This window comes from Gossypium hirsutum, chromosome D11, assembly GCF_007990345.1.
Source record: "Gossypium hirsutum isolate 1008001.06 chromosome D11, Gossypium_hirsutum_v2.1, whole genome shotgun sequence".
Lineage (NCBI taxonomy): Eukaryota > Viridiplantae > Streptophyta > Magnoliopsida > Malvales > Malvaceae > Gossypium > Gossypium hirsutum.
In genome coordinates, this window is record NC_053447.1 from 7,478,217 (window position 1) to 7,492,811 (window position 14,595).

At 31.5% G+C, this 14,595-nt stretch overlaps 2 protein-coding genes across 4 annotated transcripts; both read left to right on the forward strand.

The window, feature by feature from the left end:
* Window positions 1-301: 301 nt before the first annotated feature.
* LOC107911923 (cytochrome P450 704C1) lies at window positions 302-2,475 on the forward strand. Its single transcript, XM_016839921.2, has 5 exons — window positions 302-841; window positions 924-1,217; window positions 1,413-1,757; window positions 1,850-2,050; window positions 2,134-2,475. The coding sequence occupies exons 1-5, from the start codon at window positions 320-322 to the stop codon at window positions 2,356-2,358; spliced, it is 1,587 nt and encodes a 528-aa protein (XP_016695410.2). The 5' UTR covers window positions 302-319; the 3' UTR covers window positions 2,359-2,475.
* Window positions 2,476-6,516: 4,041 nt separating this feature from the next.
* Window positions 6,517-9,835, forward strand: LOC107911924 (cytochrome P450 704C1). 3 transcript variants are annotated; one of them, XM_041105806.1, is made up of 7 exons: window positions 6,517-6,829; window positions 7,066-7,281; window positions 7,354-7,647; window positions 7,736-8,056; window positions 8,150-8,353; window positions 8,422-8,616; window positions 9,490-9,835. In XM_041105806.1, the coding sequence occupies exons 1-6, from the start codon at window positions 6,533-6,535 to the stop codon at window positions 8,608-8,610; spliced, it is 1,521 nt and encodes a 506-aa protein (XP_040961740.1). In that variant the 5' UTR covers window positions 6,517-6,532; the 3' UTR covers window positions 8,611-8,616; window positions 9,490-9,835. The 3 variants fall into 3 exon arrangements, with proteins under 3 accessions (XP_040961740.1, XP_040961739.1, XP_016695411.2); XM_041105805.1 differs by having other exon boundaries at window positions 9,493-9,835; XM_016839922.2 differs by lacking the exon at window positions 9,490-9,835 and having other exon boundaries at window positions 8,422-8,783.
* The last annotated feature ends 4,760 nt before the right edge of the window (window positions 9,836-14,595 follow it).

The following is a 14,595-nucleotide window of genomic DNA, read 5'->3' on the forward strand; positions in this document are numbered from 1 at the left end:
ATTCATTATAGTTAAAATAATTACAAGTAGAGCTACATTAATCAAAAAAATGCTTACAAGAACTATTTAAAATCACCAAAGAGCCAGATTGGTGTAATGAAAGTGGAATATGTAGTATAAGATTTGAATTGGACAAATAACTTGGTAGATGGAGGATTGGATTTTTCTTATGATTCAACAACGAAGGAATATTATCTTACGTATTGATATTTAATGAAAGTTAATTCATGCATAAATAGGAAATTATTAAATAAAAGAAAACCCAAACTCATTTATGTATAAGTAGATGGCTGTCACGTATATAGGTAATTAAAAGAAAATGGGCATTCTAACTATTATCTCCTTCTTCATAGCTTTGCCATTTTTCTTTGTTTTCTTCATTCTATCTGTTTTTGTCATCAAAATCTTGAGTGGGAAATCCATCAATGACCCGAAATATGCCCCAGTAAAGGGCACTATTTTCGACCAGATCTTTTACTTCGACTATCTCTACGACTACCAAACCCAAGTTGCCAAAAAACTGCGCACTTACCGGTTACTTGATTTAGGACGTAGCGAACTCTACACCACCGATACACGAATCGTAGAGCACATATTGAAAACTAATTTTGAACATTACGGAAAGGGTAAATATACCCATGAAATATTTTCTGACCTTTTTGGAGAAGGGATTTTTGCAGTTGATGGAGATAAGTGGCGGCAGCAGCGGAAGCTTGCCAGCTATGAGTTCTCAGCCAAAGTTCTTAGAGATTTTAGCTGCTCTGTTTTCAAACGAAATGCTTCCAAACTGGTGACAGCAGTCTCAGAGCTATCAATGTCTGGTCAAGTAATTGAATTCCAAGTGAGTCATGCTTTGAAATCTTTCTTTTTACATTAAGTTTGAGTGTTAATTTTACGGGTTTTTTTTTTGTGTGTGTATGTAGGATATGTTGATGAAATACACTACGGAATCCATAACTAAAGTTGGGTTTGGAGTAGATTTGAATTGCATGAGTTTATCAAGCAATGAAGATGATGAGGGGAGTACCTTTCTTAAGGCTTTTGATGATGCAACACAGTCGCTCTACTTTCGCTATATTGATCCCTTGTGGAAGCTGAAAAGGGTTCTTAACCTTGGCTCTGAAGCTTCCATCAAGAGAAACATCAAAGTCATTGATAATTTTATTTACGATGTTCTAAGAACCAAGAAGAAACAACTAGCATTGAACCCTGATCGTGTGAGTCATATCTTTTTGCGCTAAATTTAGTTTTAAAAGTACAGTACTATTGCTAAATGTTTTTTTTTCCCTTTTTTTGGAGATTTTAAGAATGTTAAAGAAGACATACTTTCAAGATTTTAAGAATGATAAATGTTTTAAAAGTACAGTACTATTGCTAAATGTTTTTTTTTTCCTTTTTTTGGCGATTTTAAGAATGTTAAAGAAGACATACTTTCAAGGTTTTTAGCGGAGAAAGAGAAGAACCCAGAAACGATGAGTGATAAATATCTTAGGGACATAATCTTTAGCTTCATGATTGCCGGTAAAGATACAACTGCCAACACTTTGTGCTGGTTCTTTTACATGCTCTGCAAGAACCCATTGATACAAGAAAAAGTTGCACAAGAAGTGATAGACTGCACCTGTAGCGGCAGCGGAGAAAACCATGCTAATACTGACGATATCTTAGCAACCATAACTGATGAAACCCTACAAAAAATGCAATATCTTCATGCAGCATTAACTGAGACCTTGCGATTGTACCCTGTAACTCCAATGGTATATAATATCTTATTATTTTGAATGTCTTCTCCCTGGTTCAACTTTTTATTCAACCCATAACATTGGTATAACCTTATTGTACTTACAAGAATGGGAGGTGTGCAATGGAGGATGATATTTTACCAGATGGCCACGTAATCAAGAAAGGAGAAGAGATTAGCTACTTGGCTTACGCCATGGGTAGAATGCGTTACATTTGGGGTGAAGATGCTGAGATTTTTCGACCGGAAAGATGGCTTAAGAACGGAGTTTTTCAACCCGAATCGCCTTTCAAATTCATATCGTTTCATGTTTGAACCCTTTCTACTCCCTCAATACATATCTTTATATATATAGTACATAATTTTGGATTTGGGTTTTGCATTGTTTACAGGCGGGTCCTCGAATTTGTTTAGGCAAAGAATTTGCTTATCGACAAATGAAGATATTCACAATCGCACTTCTTCATTTTTTTCACTTCAAACTAGCGGATGAATCGAAAGATGCAATCTACAAAGTAACATTCACTCTTCATATGAAAGGTGGGCTTCATCTTCGTGCTATTCCCAGGACAACTCAAACCAATTTCACGACAAGAACAATTATAAAAGATCCTTGAAAAATGTTCAAAATATGTTTCCGTTTCTGCTTCCGGTTCTGTGTACACAGCATAAGAACTGGATTCCGTAAATTTTATTTGCTTTTCTAATAATATCGAAGATGAAACTTGGGTCAAGATCGCAAAATAGTACACTTTGATCATTGCTATCTGATAACTAAATTTGAGCCCAGATTGATACTCTTGAAAATGCAGCAGCTAAGGTGTACATGGGCAGAATTTGGCCACTCGTTTTCTACTTACTATTATTTATATATGTATATATTAGGATTTCTCACTCTCACCATAATTCTTTCTGTTCAAAATTTAGTCAAATTAATGAAATTAAATCTTGATTTTGAGATTTTTAAAGTCATTCACTCTCTCTTTATTTAAATTTTACTTTATTTTTTTAAAATTTTACACCATTTTACTTTTCTATAAAATTTTAATTTTAAATTATATCATATAGGATTTAATTTGAAATATATCCAAAATTTTTTTTAACTTCATAGAAGGACAAGATTGGTAATGACAAGTGTGCAAGATCTGTGTTGACGTCCAACAATGTGACTTCTATCTGTGAACATTACTTTTTAATGGTATGACTTAGTTTCAATTAAGTATTCATACAATCTTTTATATATGTATTTCTTTGGGAAAAAGTGAAAGAGGAGGCGGATGAGTATTTATTGTTTGTCTGTAGACTGTAGGGATGGGAAGGGAGAAGAATTGTGGAATTTAAATATTGTCGTTGTAGAATTTCATTAGAAATTATCTAGTTTTAGTCTTATCTCACGGCCCATGAGTGGTGAAATTAGGTTTGACAACTGATTTTCACTAAATTTTTATGAAGTTCTTTGTTTTTTGGTCAGTAAGTTGGGTACTCAAGTCAGCTTAACTTGATAGTGGAGTTGGATTTATATAAAGATTTTTGTAATTCAAATTAAATAATAAAAAATATTTTTAAATTTAAATTTAATTATAAAATATAGGGATGAACAAAAATTCAATTCGAAAAAATCGAAAAAAATTTGAATTCCGAGTTAATCGAATTGAATTATTTTAGTTATCCGAGTTAACGTGAATAAGTAATTCGAGTTTCGAGTTTGAGTCGAGTTGAATTTTACAATTCAAATAACTCGAATAATTTGAATAACATATTGGTATAAATACCCTTTTGGTCCCTGTCAATTTTGAAAATGCGCAAATTAGCCATTCTTTCAACAAAAATTACAAAAACATTCAAAATAATTTTCAAAAATTCAAAATATTTATAAAAACTACAAAAATTATAGCTTTTAAAAATTTATTAATTTTTTTTAAAAATTCTAAAAATATATATAAAGAAAGTTAAAACATTAAATTAGTTATGCTGTAACAATATTTTAATTTGACATGTTTAATTTTTTATTTTAACTCGAATAATTTCACTCGACTCAACTCGAAAAAATTTTAAATCAATTTAGGATGATAAAATAAGATTCGTTAACATGAAACTTTTTCACTCGATTTAATCAAACGCTCATCCCTAATAAAAAATATAAAATACCAATTAAAAATATTTTGTTAATATTTTAATAATAAAATGAGCTTTTTAAATGAATCACGCCGGCCCAAAATTAGACTTGAATATAAAATATTTTTGAAATCAAATATTGGCCTGACTTTAACCTATGAACAACTCTAAGTAAAATTATAAGCAAGTGCTCCAAATGAGATCAAGAGATCAAGCATTAAATACACCTGTTTAACTCAGGCCCAACCTTTATCCCAAAATAAACAAACCTTAACCAAGCTACCCCACCAACCGTCGCTGGTAGCCACAATGAGAGAGAAGACCATCCAATATGTCCGAGAGATAGGGAAGTTTCCATGTCCCCAACCAATAAACCCACCACCAAGGGGAAGTTGAGACCATGACAAGATCAAGTAAAAGGAGCATCGTCATGATTATGTAGAACGTTGTTACTTATTCGGGTTGACTTGAATAACTCAAAAAACTAAGGTTGTTGCCCCATATACTCCTAAATGAACTAGAAGTTTGAATAAACTTCTACAATTCAACAAGAGTTTTACCTTCTCCTTTATAAATAGATTGAACCAGTAGGGCTATTTGCACAATTTTAAGATCTTGTTACTTTGTTCGAAAATAGATAGAGATTTATTCTCAACTATTAAGGTGGGGTTTGGATAGGCAGTTGGGTGCGGTGTGGTGCGTTTAGTTTACTTTTTGTCTCATGCTACAATATCTAATCTCACCGCCACTGCTGTTTTTACACTAACCGCAAGTAAACGCACCGCCCATCCAAACTAAGTCTAAATATATTTTCCGGAATAATAATTTCTGTCAGTTTCTATTTAAAAAGAGATTTTCTGTTTTCACATTTAAATAAAGAAAACTACTTTTAATTCTGTACTTTGATTCGAATCGTTCGAGTCCACACTCGAAGCAGTTCATGCTACGAGAATAGCGGAGAAGGTCGTTTGGTTGGAATTCGAGAATGAAAATAGTCCATCTATCCGAAAACACAAGTACGAATTCAGTTTAAGGTTTATTGTTATAAATATCACAAACAGACTCAATTTTCAAAATTTTAATTTTGCGCTATATAAGAAAATCGATTTCGAACTGAATTTTTTTTCAACATCCTTTTATTTCTCTCCTTTTTTATCAACCAAGTACACCTAATAGGAAAAGACTTGTAGAATTTAAATATTGTTGCTGGAGAATTTCATCAGAAGTTATATATGGTTTTAGACTTGTCTCATTATCCAAATCAGTAATGAAATCAAGTTTCACAATTGATTCTAAAAAAATTCTAAGTTTAAGATATCATTGTTATCACATTAATTTACAGATTATAAGTTTAAATGTGTTTAAATGTATAATATCTTTCAATTTAATTGTCAATATTTATAGATATATATATCTTTCAATTTAAAAAATTGTAAGCATTATATATAGTTCCAACATTATAAATAGAAATATACATTTTAGAGTTACTTACCAAACTTTCATAAATTTTTATTTTGGGCATAAAAAAGAAGTTTATATTTTAGATGTTGTTGCTAAAAACTATTTTCATTGTGGTTACTCGTTGTTAATTCAATATTATTTTGCAATCATTTTAATCATTTAACCTTAATAAATTTTTATTTTGGAAGAAATTGAGCTACTCAGTTGTAACGATGAACCTAAGCTTTTCTCTATAACTCAATTATCTATGAAAATTCAAGTTTCTCCTATAAAAACAAATGAAAAATTATTGAAATTGGGAACAATATTGAATTAATGGCAAGTGACTAAAATGAAAATGATATTTAACAACAATGCCTAAAATGCAAACTTTTTTTTTTCAATGCTCTAAATGAAAGTTTATGAAAGTTAAGTGACCAACTTTGTAGTTTACCCTTTCAAAATGCCTGAAATGAAAAAAAAGGGGTAAGCTACACTTAAGGTCACTAAACTATTAGTAAATTTACATTTTGATCACTCCAAAAATTTTCAAAATGGTCACTGAGTTATTCGAAAGTTTTCATTTAAGTTAATGAGTTGTTAAAATTGCTATTGTATGACCACTCTTTGCACCGCGTGCACTAATTGAAAGCTCTTATTCTTTTTCTCTTCTACAATTAAATTTTTTTATGAAATAGTTTTGAATGTCACGAATTTGCAAATCAAAATTCAAACAATTTTCTTCTCCAATCTTTGACATTGAGTGTCAGATTGACTTAGATCTAAGATATGTTCTTCACTCATTGATGGGTATTGATCCACTGTATTGATTATTGAATCGTCGCTTGAAAATCGATAGTCAAATTTAGAAAAGAAAAAACTTAAAAACCCAATGACTTATATAAAAAATTTTAAATGGTTCAGTAACTTAAATAACTTTTTTTAAATAATTCAATAACTATTTCTAAATTAAATGATGAAGAGATAAACTTAGTTTACCAATAAAAAAACCCAAAAGAATTTGAGTGTTGGACACAGACAATCAATCTGTCACGACAGTTGCAAGTTATCGTAGACATAACCAAATGAGACAAAAAACAAGAAATTAGCTTCAATAATATCCGCCGTGAAATAATAAAATTAGTAATGATAGTGTGAGCCTCAAACATACTGTCCTTGAAGAAGCATAAAAGAGAACATTTATGGGAAGTGCTTCCCTCATCTTGTTCCATCCCCATGGATTTCTCCTACTCATTTACCTTTACAGCTTTGGTTCTGCTCCTCTCCCTAATCTCCCTCACCTTCTTCACTGCGAAACTGAAACAAAAACAGACAAAGAACAAGTACCACCCCGTTGCCGGCACGATTATTAACCTGCTACTCAACTTTAATAGATTGCATCATTATATGGCTGATCTTGCAGCCAAGTATCGGACCTACAGGCTGCTTTCTCCTTACAGGAGTGAGATTCATACCTCGGAACCTGCCAACGTTGAATATATACTCAAAACCAACTTCGATAATTATGGCAAGGTCTTTCCCTGCCCATCCAAAACACGCAGAATAATTTGTTGGCTTGAATTTAGGAATACACAGATTTAGATGGGGAAAAAGCTTTTTAATCTAGTCAGTATTAATAATGTCAGTTATGGTTTCAATTTGATGAGTAATTGGTATAATGAAATGGCTTTTGATAATAATATGGGTACCCAAGAGGGGCAGAGTGGTGTTTTAAATGACAGGTTTCTGGTTTTTCAATTGGTGTGCAGGGTGAGTATAATCACAGCCTGCTAAGGGATTTTTTTGGTGAGGGAATTTTCACAGTGGATGGGGATAAATGGCGTCAACAGAGGAAGGCATCAAGCTATGAATTCTCAACAAAGGTGTTGAGAGATTTCAGCAGTGTTGTCTTTCGGAAAAATGTGGCACGACTTGCCAATATAGTGTCTGAGGCAGCTATTTCCAATGACACAATGGATATGCAAGTAAGTTCACCTAATGGAAATGTTTGGGTGATATATAAAATCAAAACTGTTACATAACGCAATGTTCTGCAGGACTTGTTTTTGAAATCGACTTTGGATTCAATATTCAAAGTTGCATTCGGGGTTGAACTAGACAGCATGCGTGGATCCAATGTAGAAGGCAAGGAGTTTGCAACTGCTTTTGATAATGCAAGTGTTTTGGTCGTTTACCGATACGTCGATCTCTTTTGGAAGATCAAAAGATATCTTAACATCGGATCGGAAGCTGCATTAAAGAGAAATATAAAAGTGGTTGATAATTTTGTGTATAAGCTGATCCATAACAAGATTGAGCAACTACGCGACTCCAAGGACGATTCGGCTGTAGTAAGTAAAAAATAGAGCTACTTGAGCTTTTTATATGAAGAGTTGAAGTAGAATTCTGATTGATCTGTATTTCTATGGGATTCTGCAGATAAAAAAGGAAGACATTTTAACTAGATACCTCCAAGTGAAGGACACTGACCCAAAATACTTGAGAGATACAATTATTAACTTCACAGGTGCTGGAAAAGACACAACAGCGTCCACTCTGTCGTGGTTTATATACATGCTTTGCAAACATCCTGATGTTCAAGAAAAGGTTGCCGTGGAAGTGAAGGAAGCAACAAAATCAATGGAGGTTAAAGATGTTGATGAATTCGCTGCTAGCCTGAGAGAAGAGGCTTTAGAAAAAATGCACTATCTTCATGCAGCTATAACTGAAACTATAAGGCTCTACCCGGCAGTTCCTATGGTAAGGAAATTTGCCATGAATCTTGAATTCTCTTACTGAAATTTCCTTAACTCTTTTATAGAAAAATTTATTTGTGAATCACTTCAATTGCAGGATGGAAAGATATGTTTCTCTGATGATACTCTGCCAGATGGTTTTAGTGTGAGGAAAGATGATTTGATTGTTTATCAACCTTATGCAATGGGTAGAATGAAGTTCATTTGGGGTGATGATGCAGAGGAGTTCAGACCCGAGAGATGGCTCGACAAGAACGGCATGTTCCGATCAGAAAGCCCTTTCAAGTTTACAGCTTTCCAGGTATGAAAATTCCTGAATATTGTTTCACTGGCGTGATTTTACGGCTGACCTTTGTTTTCGATTAACAGGCAGGGCCTCGAGTGTGTCTGGGTAAGGACTTTGCCTATAGACAGATGAAGATTTTCTCAGCTGTTCTTCTCCGTTGCTTCGTATTCAAATTGAGTGATGAGAATAGAGCAGTGACATACAGGACGATGATCAATCTTCATATAGACGGGGGCCTTCATGTTCGTGCATTTCACCGATGTCGGACTTAAAACCAGGTCCTTACTTCTTGTTCGACCAAGGGTTTCATCTACTAACCGGCTCCGTTCATTGTACCTAGCAATTCCACACTTTAAATATATCCATACCACGTGAAACCTGAACCTTCTCTGTCCGAAGAAAATGAGTTCAGGGAAGTGCTAAATAAATTGTTAAGTGAACACTATGCAATTGCATCCAAATAAACGTTTAGGTATCAACCCATATAAACAACGGATAATAAAAGTAGATAAGACCACATACACAAATATTTGCGTAGAAAACCATTAAAAAAGGAAAAATTACGGGTGAAAGAGTCTTCGACTTTTCACTAAATAAGTAAACAAACGAGAGTACAATATGAAGAAAATAAACCTAAATGCACTAAACGTACAAACCCTCATAGAGCAAACCTGAAAAGAGTACAAAATTCTCTCCATAGTTACTACGAAAACTCTCATCAAAATTCATCTATAACTGCATCTTTTAGTCCTCAAAGAAAAGCTCTTTCTAATTAACATATCAAAACAGACATACAATAGCTGTTTAAATAGACTTAATTTAAAGTTCTAATCATACTAAAATATCTCTAGAATAATCAAAGTTCAACAAGAAGAAAAAGTTTTGTTTGAAGTCTAAACGCGGCAGCTTATGTGGAGAATACGTCGCGTCGTCGTGACATCCCATGCATGTTCGTCACAATGCCTCCGCTGCCTTAAGTTGGGAGTTTGTCATGTTGTCCCGGCATCGGACCTATTTTGAGCCTTCTTCGATTACTCGTCAATTCTCATTTAAAATGCTTACAACATGTTTAATAAATATGAGGCACATTCCACATAAATCATACCAAAATGGCTTATGGTTCTAACCTTTTCCTTGCAACTGCCTTCCAGCAGAGTCTTTCGATGTCTCAAATCTCAATTCGAATAGATGTACATAAAAAGAAGAAGAAGAAGAGAGAAATGGAATATGAATGCAATGAATTAATTATGGGAGGATGATCAGTTATACAAGTGGACAGCATGTAGTTAAGCCAGCTTAAACAAATCGACAATGTTTATACAACATACGCTTTAAGTAGAAACAGTGTTGAATGAAGTTTGACGTAGTCACCGGAGGTAGATGAGGTGCCCCTGCCCTTGAGCTATATCATTTGCTATTCCTAGAAGCCTCAATGGCTTGTAACCTAACCTCATGATGTAATGTTCTGAAATGAAATTTTAATTTTTGGATTGTCAATATTTCAATCATTCAATAATCTCACGTTATTGAATAGTGTTAAGATATCATAATATAAGAAGTTATTTCATTATAACTCTTTTCTTAAATTATTTAACATTACGAGCGAAATCTAAATTTTAAAATAAAATATCTTTTTATTTATTATATTAATCAATATAATTTTAATAATTAAAATAACAGTGACTTATTTATTTTATCTTTTGTTTGTTTATAAGATTACATTTTCCTACCCAACATTAGGGGTGAGCATTCGATCGAATCGAATCGAAAATTTTCGAGTTAATCGAGTTTTCAAATCTCATTTTATCATCCTAACTTTATTTGAAGTTTTCTCGAATCGAGTCGAGTGAGATGGAATTCAAATCGAATCGAACCGAATATATTTGTTCGAGTTAAATTTTAAAAAATAATTTTGGGTCCTTGTAACCATTGTCACCCATCGTAATAAAATTTGTCCACCTTAATCAAAATTTTTATTAACTTTCATCACTTCATAATTTATTTATTAATTTTTTATATATTGGTTAGCTTCTTTGCTTGCTTAGTTGTTTCAATTATCTTCAGATTCTTGTCACTATGTATTTTAGAATTAAAAAATATATTAAATGTAAAACTATGATTTTTTAATAAAAGTTATTTTAAAAATAAAATGTGAAATTGATACCAATATAAAATTTTAACACGAATATTTTATGGCATAATTAATAATTCAATTTTAATATAAATATTCAATATGACTAAACAATTTAATAATATAAATAATATAAAATGTGAAATTTAATTTAATAATATAAATAGTAGATATAAATAAAATTATTACTATTTATGTTTAGTGATTTTTTTGGATAATTTTGATTTTTTATTTGAGAGTAAATGGTGAGAAGTAAAAGTTTAGGGGAAAAATAAAAAGTTTTGGGGAATAAAAGTTTGAGAGAAAGTAAATAGGGGAAGTAAAATTTTGGAGGGAAAATATTAAAAAAAAATTGGAGGGGGGAGAGTTTGGGATAGATGAGAGATGAGATGGGAAGGGAATAAAAGTTTTAGGGGAAAAGTGGGAGGGAGTAAAAATTTTGGCGGAAAATAAAAGATTTTGAGGGTTTTGAGGAGTAAAATTTTGAGAAAAAAATAAATGGGAGAGTAAAATTTTGATGGGAAATGGATTTTGGGTAGATTGAGGGGTTGGGAGGGGAGGGGAGGGGAGTAAAAGTTTTGGGGGAAAGTGGGAAGGAGTAAAAGTTTTGAGGGAAAAGTAAAAAGGTTTGGGAGTTTGAGGTAAAAATGTATAATATTATAGTTTGATATTCGAATTATTCGAGTTATTCGAATTCGAAAACTCAACTCGATTCGAAAAAAAATTCGAAAAAAAATTCGAGTTGATTCGAATAACTCGATTAACTTGAATAACTCGATTCGTTTAACTCGAAATTCGAATTTTTTTTCAATTTTATCGAGTCGAATCGAGTTTTGCTCACCCCTACCCAACATTTTCAAAGACTAAGAATAGAGTGCTTTCTTTGTTTTTCCAATATCATTTTTATAATTAAAAAACAATTAAACAAATAGAAAAAATATTATCATATTTTCTAGGGTTACGTTAGCATTGAATGAACAAATTTAGAAGCAGAAATTGCTAAATAAATTAATATTTGAAATTTAGAATTAATTTATCAATTCATGAATATATTTAGTTTACTTTATTTAAAGTACATGTGAAATATTTTTCGTATTGATTGAACAAGAAATTGACTCTCATTATTTATGTTTGGCTTTGTAACGCCTTGACTCAATCCGATTCGTCGGATTCGAACATCGAGTATTACTACACAATATTTGATATTTAACAAATTTTCTTTTACAATTTTGTACTTCTTATTTATTTTTCATTTAGCATTGTAATACCCAATTTTAGCCCGGGCTCACAAAAAAAAACTCAAAGTAATATCATTTGGCCCGATCGGAATTGCCCATTACTTGACAAGGTTGAAGGTCCATCTACAAACTTATGGAAACATAATCTTCAAGGATATGCAATCTTAGATATGATATGCAATCTTAGATATAATATGCAATCTTAGAAGATATGATTTTGTAATATTAGAGATTTAATTTGTAGATACCCTTTAATCTCAGCTGTTGATGTAATTGATCTGTACCGTTGGATTTGGGGAGGCTCAACTATAAATAGAGACATCTCCCTTCATTGTAAAAAAAAAAGGAGGAATAAAAAAAGAGAAAGATTTGCAGTTTTTTAAAGGTGGCTTACTATTTTTTTTCTTTTGATTATTTTTTATTTATTTACGGTTTAAAAAAAAGGGAGAAGGTGATACCACTGCGAATTTTATTTATTTTATTTAGCCCCTCCGCCTTTTAATATTTTTTTAATTAAGTTTTTTTTTAATTTTTTTTAATTTACCCTTTTATTTATTTTTATTTCAATTTGGTCTAATTTGAACGGTGTCGTTTAGAGGAGAAGGGAAAATTGCCCTTCCAGCCCCTCTATGTAATTCGAGCATTCAATTAAGTCCTCCAGACTTTATTTATTTGCGAATTTACCCCGGATCTTTACTGGCGATCCAATTTAGTCCATTTTCATATTTTCTTTAAAAATCAATATTTTTGATAATGCAATTGTATTCTTTTAATTTTTATTTTATAATTCTCATATGCAATTATTTTTTTTATATGTATATTTAAGCATGTATTTATGTTTTTTTATACTAAAATTTTAGCATACTTATATTTTATATACACATGTTTAATTTATTTAATTAATTTTAATATTACATTAATTGTTTAAAACTTATGTATTTTTTTATGTGTACATGTATATCTTTTTATTCGCTTATTAATTTATGTTTGCATATTTTTATTATTATCTTGCCTATTTATTTGATATTTTGCATGTCATTATTTTGTTTATTTATTTGTTTATTCATATTATTTCTATGAAATTGTTGTATTTATTATTGATATTTGTTTAAGGGGCATTCATTCACATATTCAACATAACATTACCCTATCTCTTATTTAATTTTAAAATAAAACGCTTCAAAATAGAGGTAATACTCGTATTTAGGATTTCTCAAGGAAATTGAGCCCTAACGTATTGGGTTCCGATTTTTTTGAAAATCTAACAATCGAGGATTCCTCTTTAATAAAAAAAATAAGAACTCATTATTGGGAATTCAACACGTTGTGTCCTAACGTATTGGATGTGACGCATTGATTTCTCGAAATGAATATTTTTTTTAAAAAATAATAAAGAAAATATTCCGAGTTTGGGATTTTAGAGGAATTGTGCCCTAACGTATTGGGCCGCGATTTCTTAAATCTTGAATAAATGGATATTCTTTTACATTTTTTATTGCACTAGTATTTTGCCCTAATTCATTTTTGGGGAAAATTAGAATGTCGTGCCTTAACGTATTGGGTGTGGTATTTTATTTCTCTGAAATGATAAGGGTCTTAATACGTAACATTTTAAGTTTTTGCTAAGGATTACGATTTTCAAATTTTCGACATTAAGACATTAATTAATTAACTAGGTACCAATTTTTGGGCGTAATGAATGTGCTAATCCTTCCTCATACGTAACCGACTCCCGGACCCGTTTTTCTAAAATTTGTAGACCAAAGTCATTTTTAGGTGACCCAATCACACCTTAATAAAAGATTGGTGGCGACTCCCAATTTTTATTTTTTAAAGTCGACAACCTAAAATTTTTGTTTTTTTCAAAAAAAAAAGTTTCGACAAGCATTTTAACTGAAAAATTTATCATCTAAAAATAAAGTATTTAAAAGTAAATTGTTATATCAAGCTTGATACAAATCTTTACAATAAAGAAGTTTATTACTAAAGACAGACACAAAAGATGTATCCCCATACTAGACCACTTTTTTGTTGTATGCATTATAGTCCACACTGCCACCACCTTAGCATAATACTGGCGTTGTCTCTCTAGGCGAAGTCTTTTCCCAATTACCTGAAAAAAAAACAACCTTTTAAGTACAAACATACTTAGTGAGCTTTATTACAACAATATATTGATGAATACTTTGAATTCTTATTTGAACTACAGTGCTCCAACCATTCCTCTGTACGCCAACTGTTTTATCAAACCCTTATACGCCAACTGGCATGCTCTTGTCATACTCACATTTTCCTTATCTAACTAATTGAAGATCCTTCCAAATATTTCATAATTCTTTTTGTCACATATTAATTTCTCAACTGAACATACTTTCGAAGTCCAGTTCCAACAAACCATGCCTTAACATATATACTTATCTCAAAACAATGGTTCATTAACATTTATCACGAGCGGATACATATATGTTTGGCGAATACTTACATAGAACTAAATACCATCAGATTCTCACTCAGAAATACCCTGATTCAATACCACACATACCCATACTGATAAAGTACTGCATAGACCATTCAGATGAATTCCATATCATTTTATTTCCAAATCCTACAAACTCGAGATAACACTAACTCAGATTCTGAATAATTTTAGAAGAAAATAAGATACAACTCAAACGTAGTGGATTTCACATAACTCGGATTCAACCCTCACATAATACAAATCAAATCATTTAATAATTTCTTAAATCTCCCATAATTACAAATACACCCACAAATCATCCCGATGGATACCCTTTTTAACATATACAGATACATGTCTCTTTTCACGAAAACCCTTAAGACTTATTCAATTAAATTACATATTTTATTCAACTCTTAACCCTGAGTAT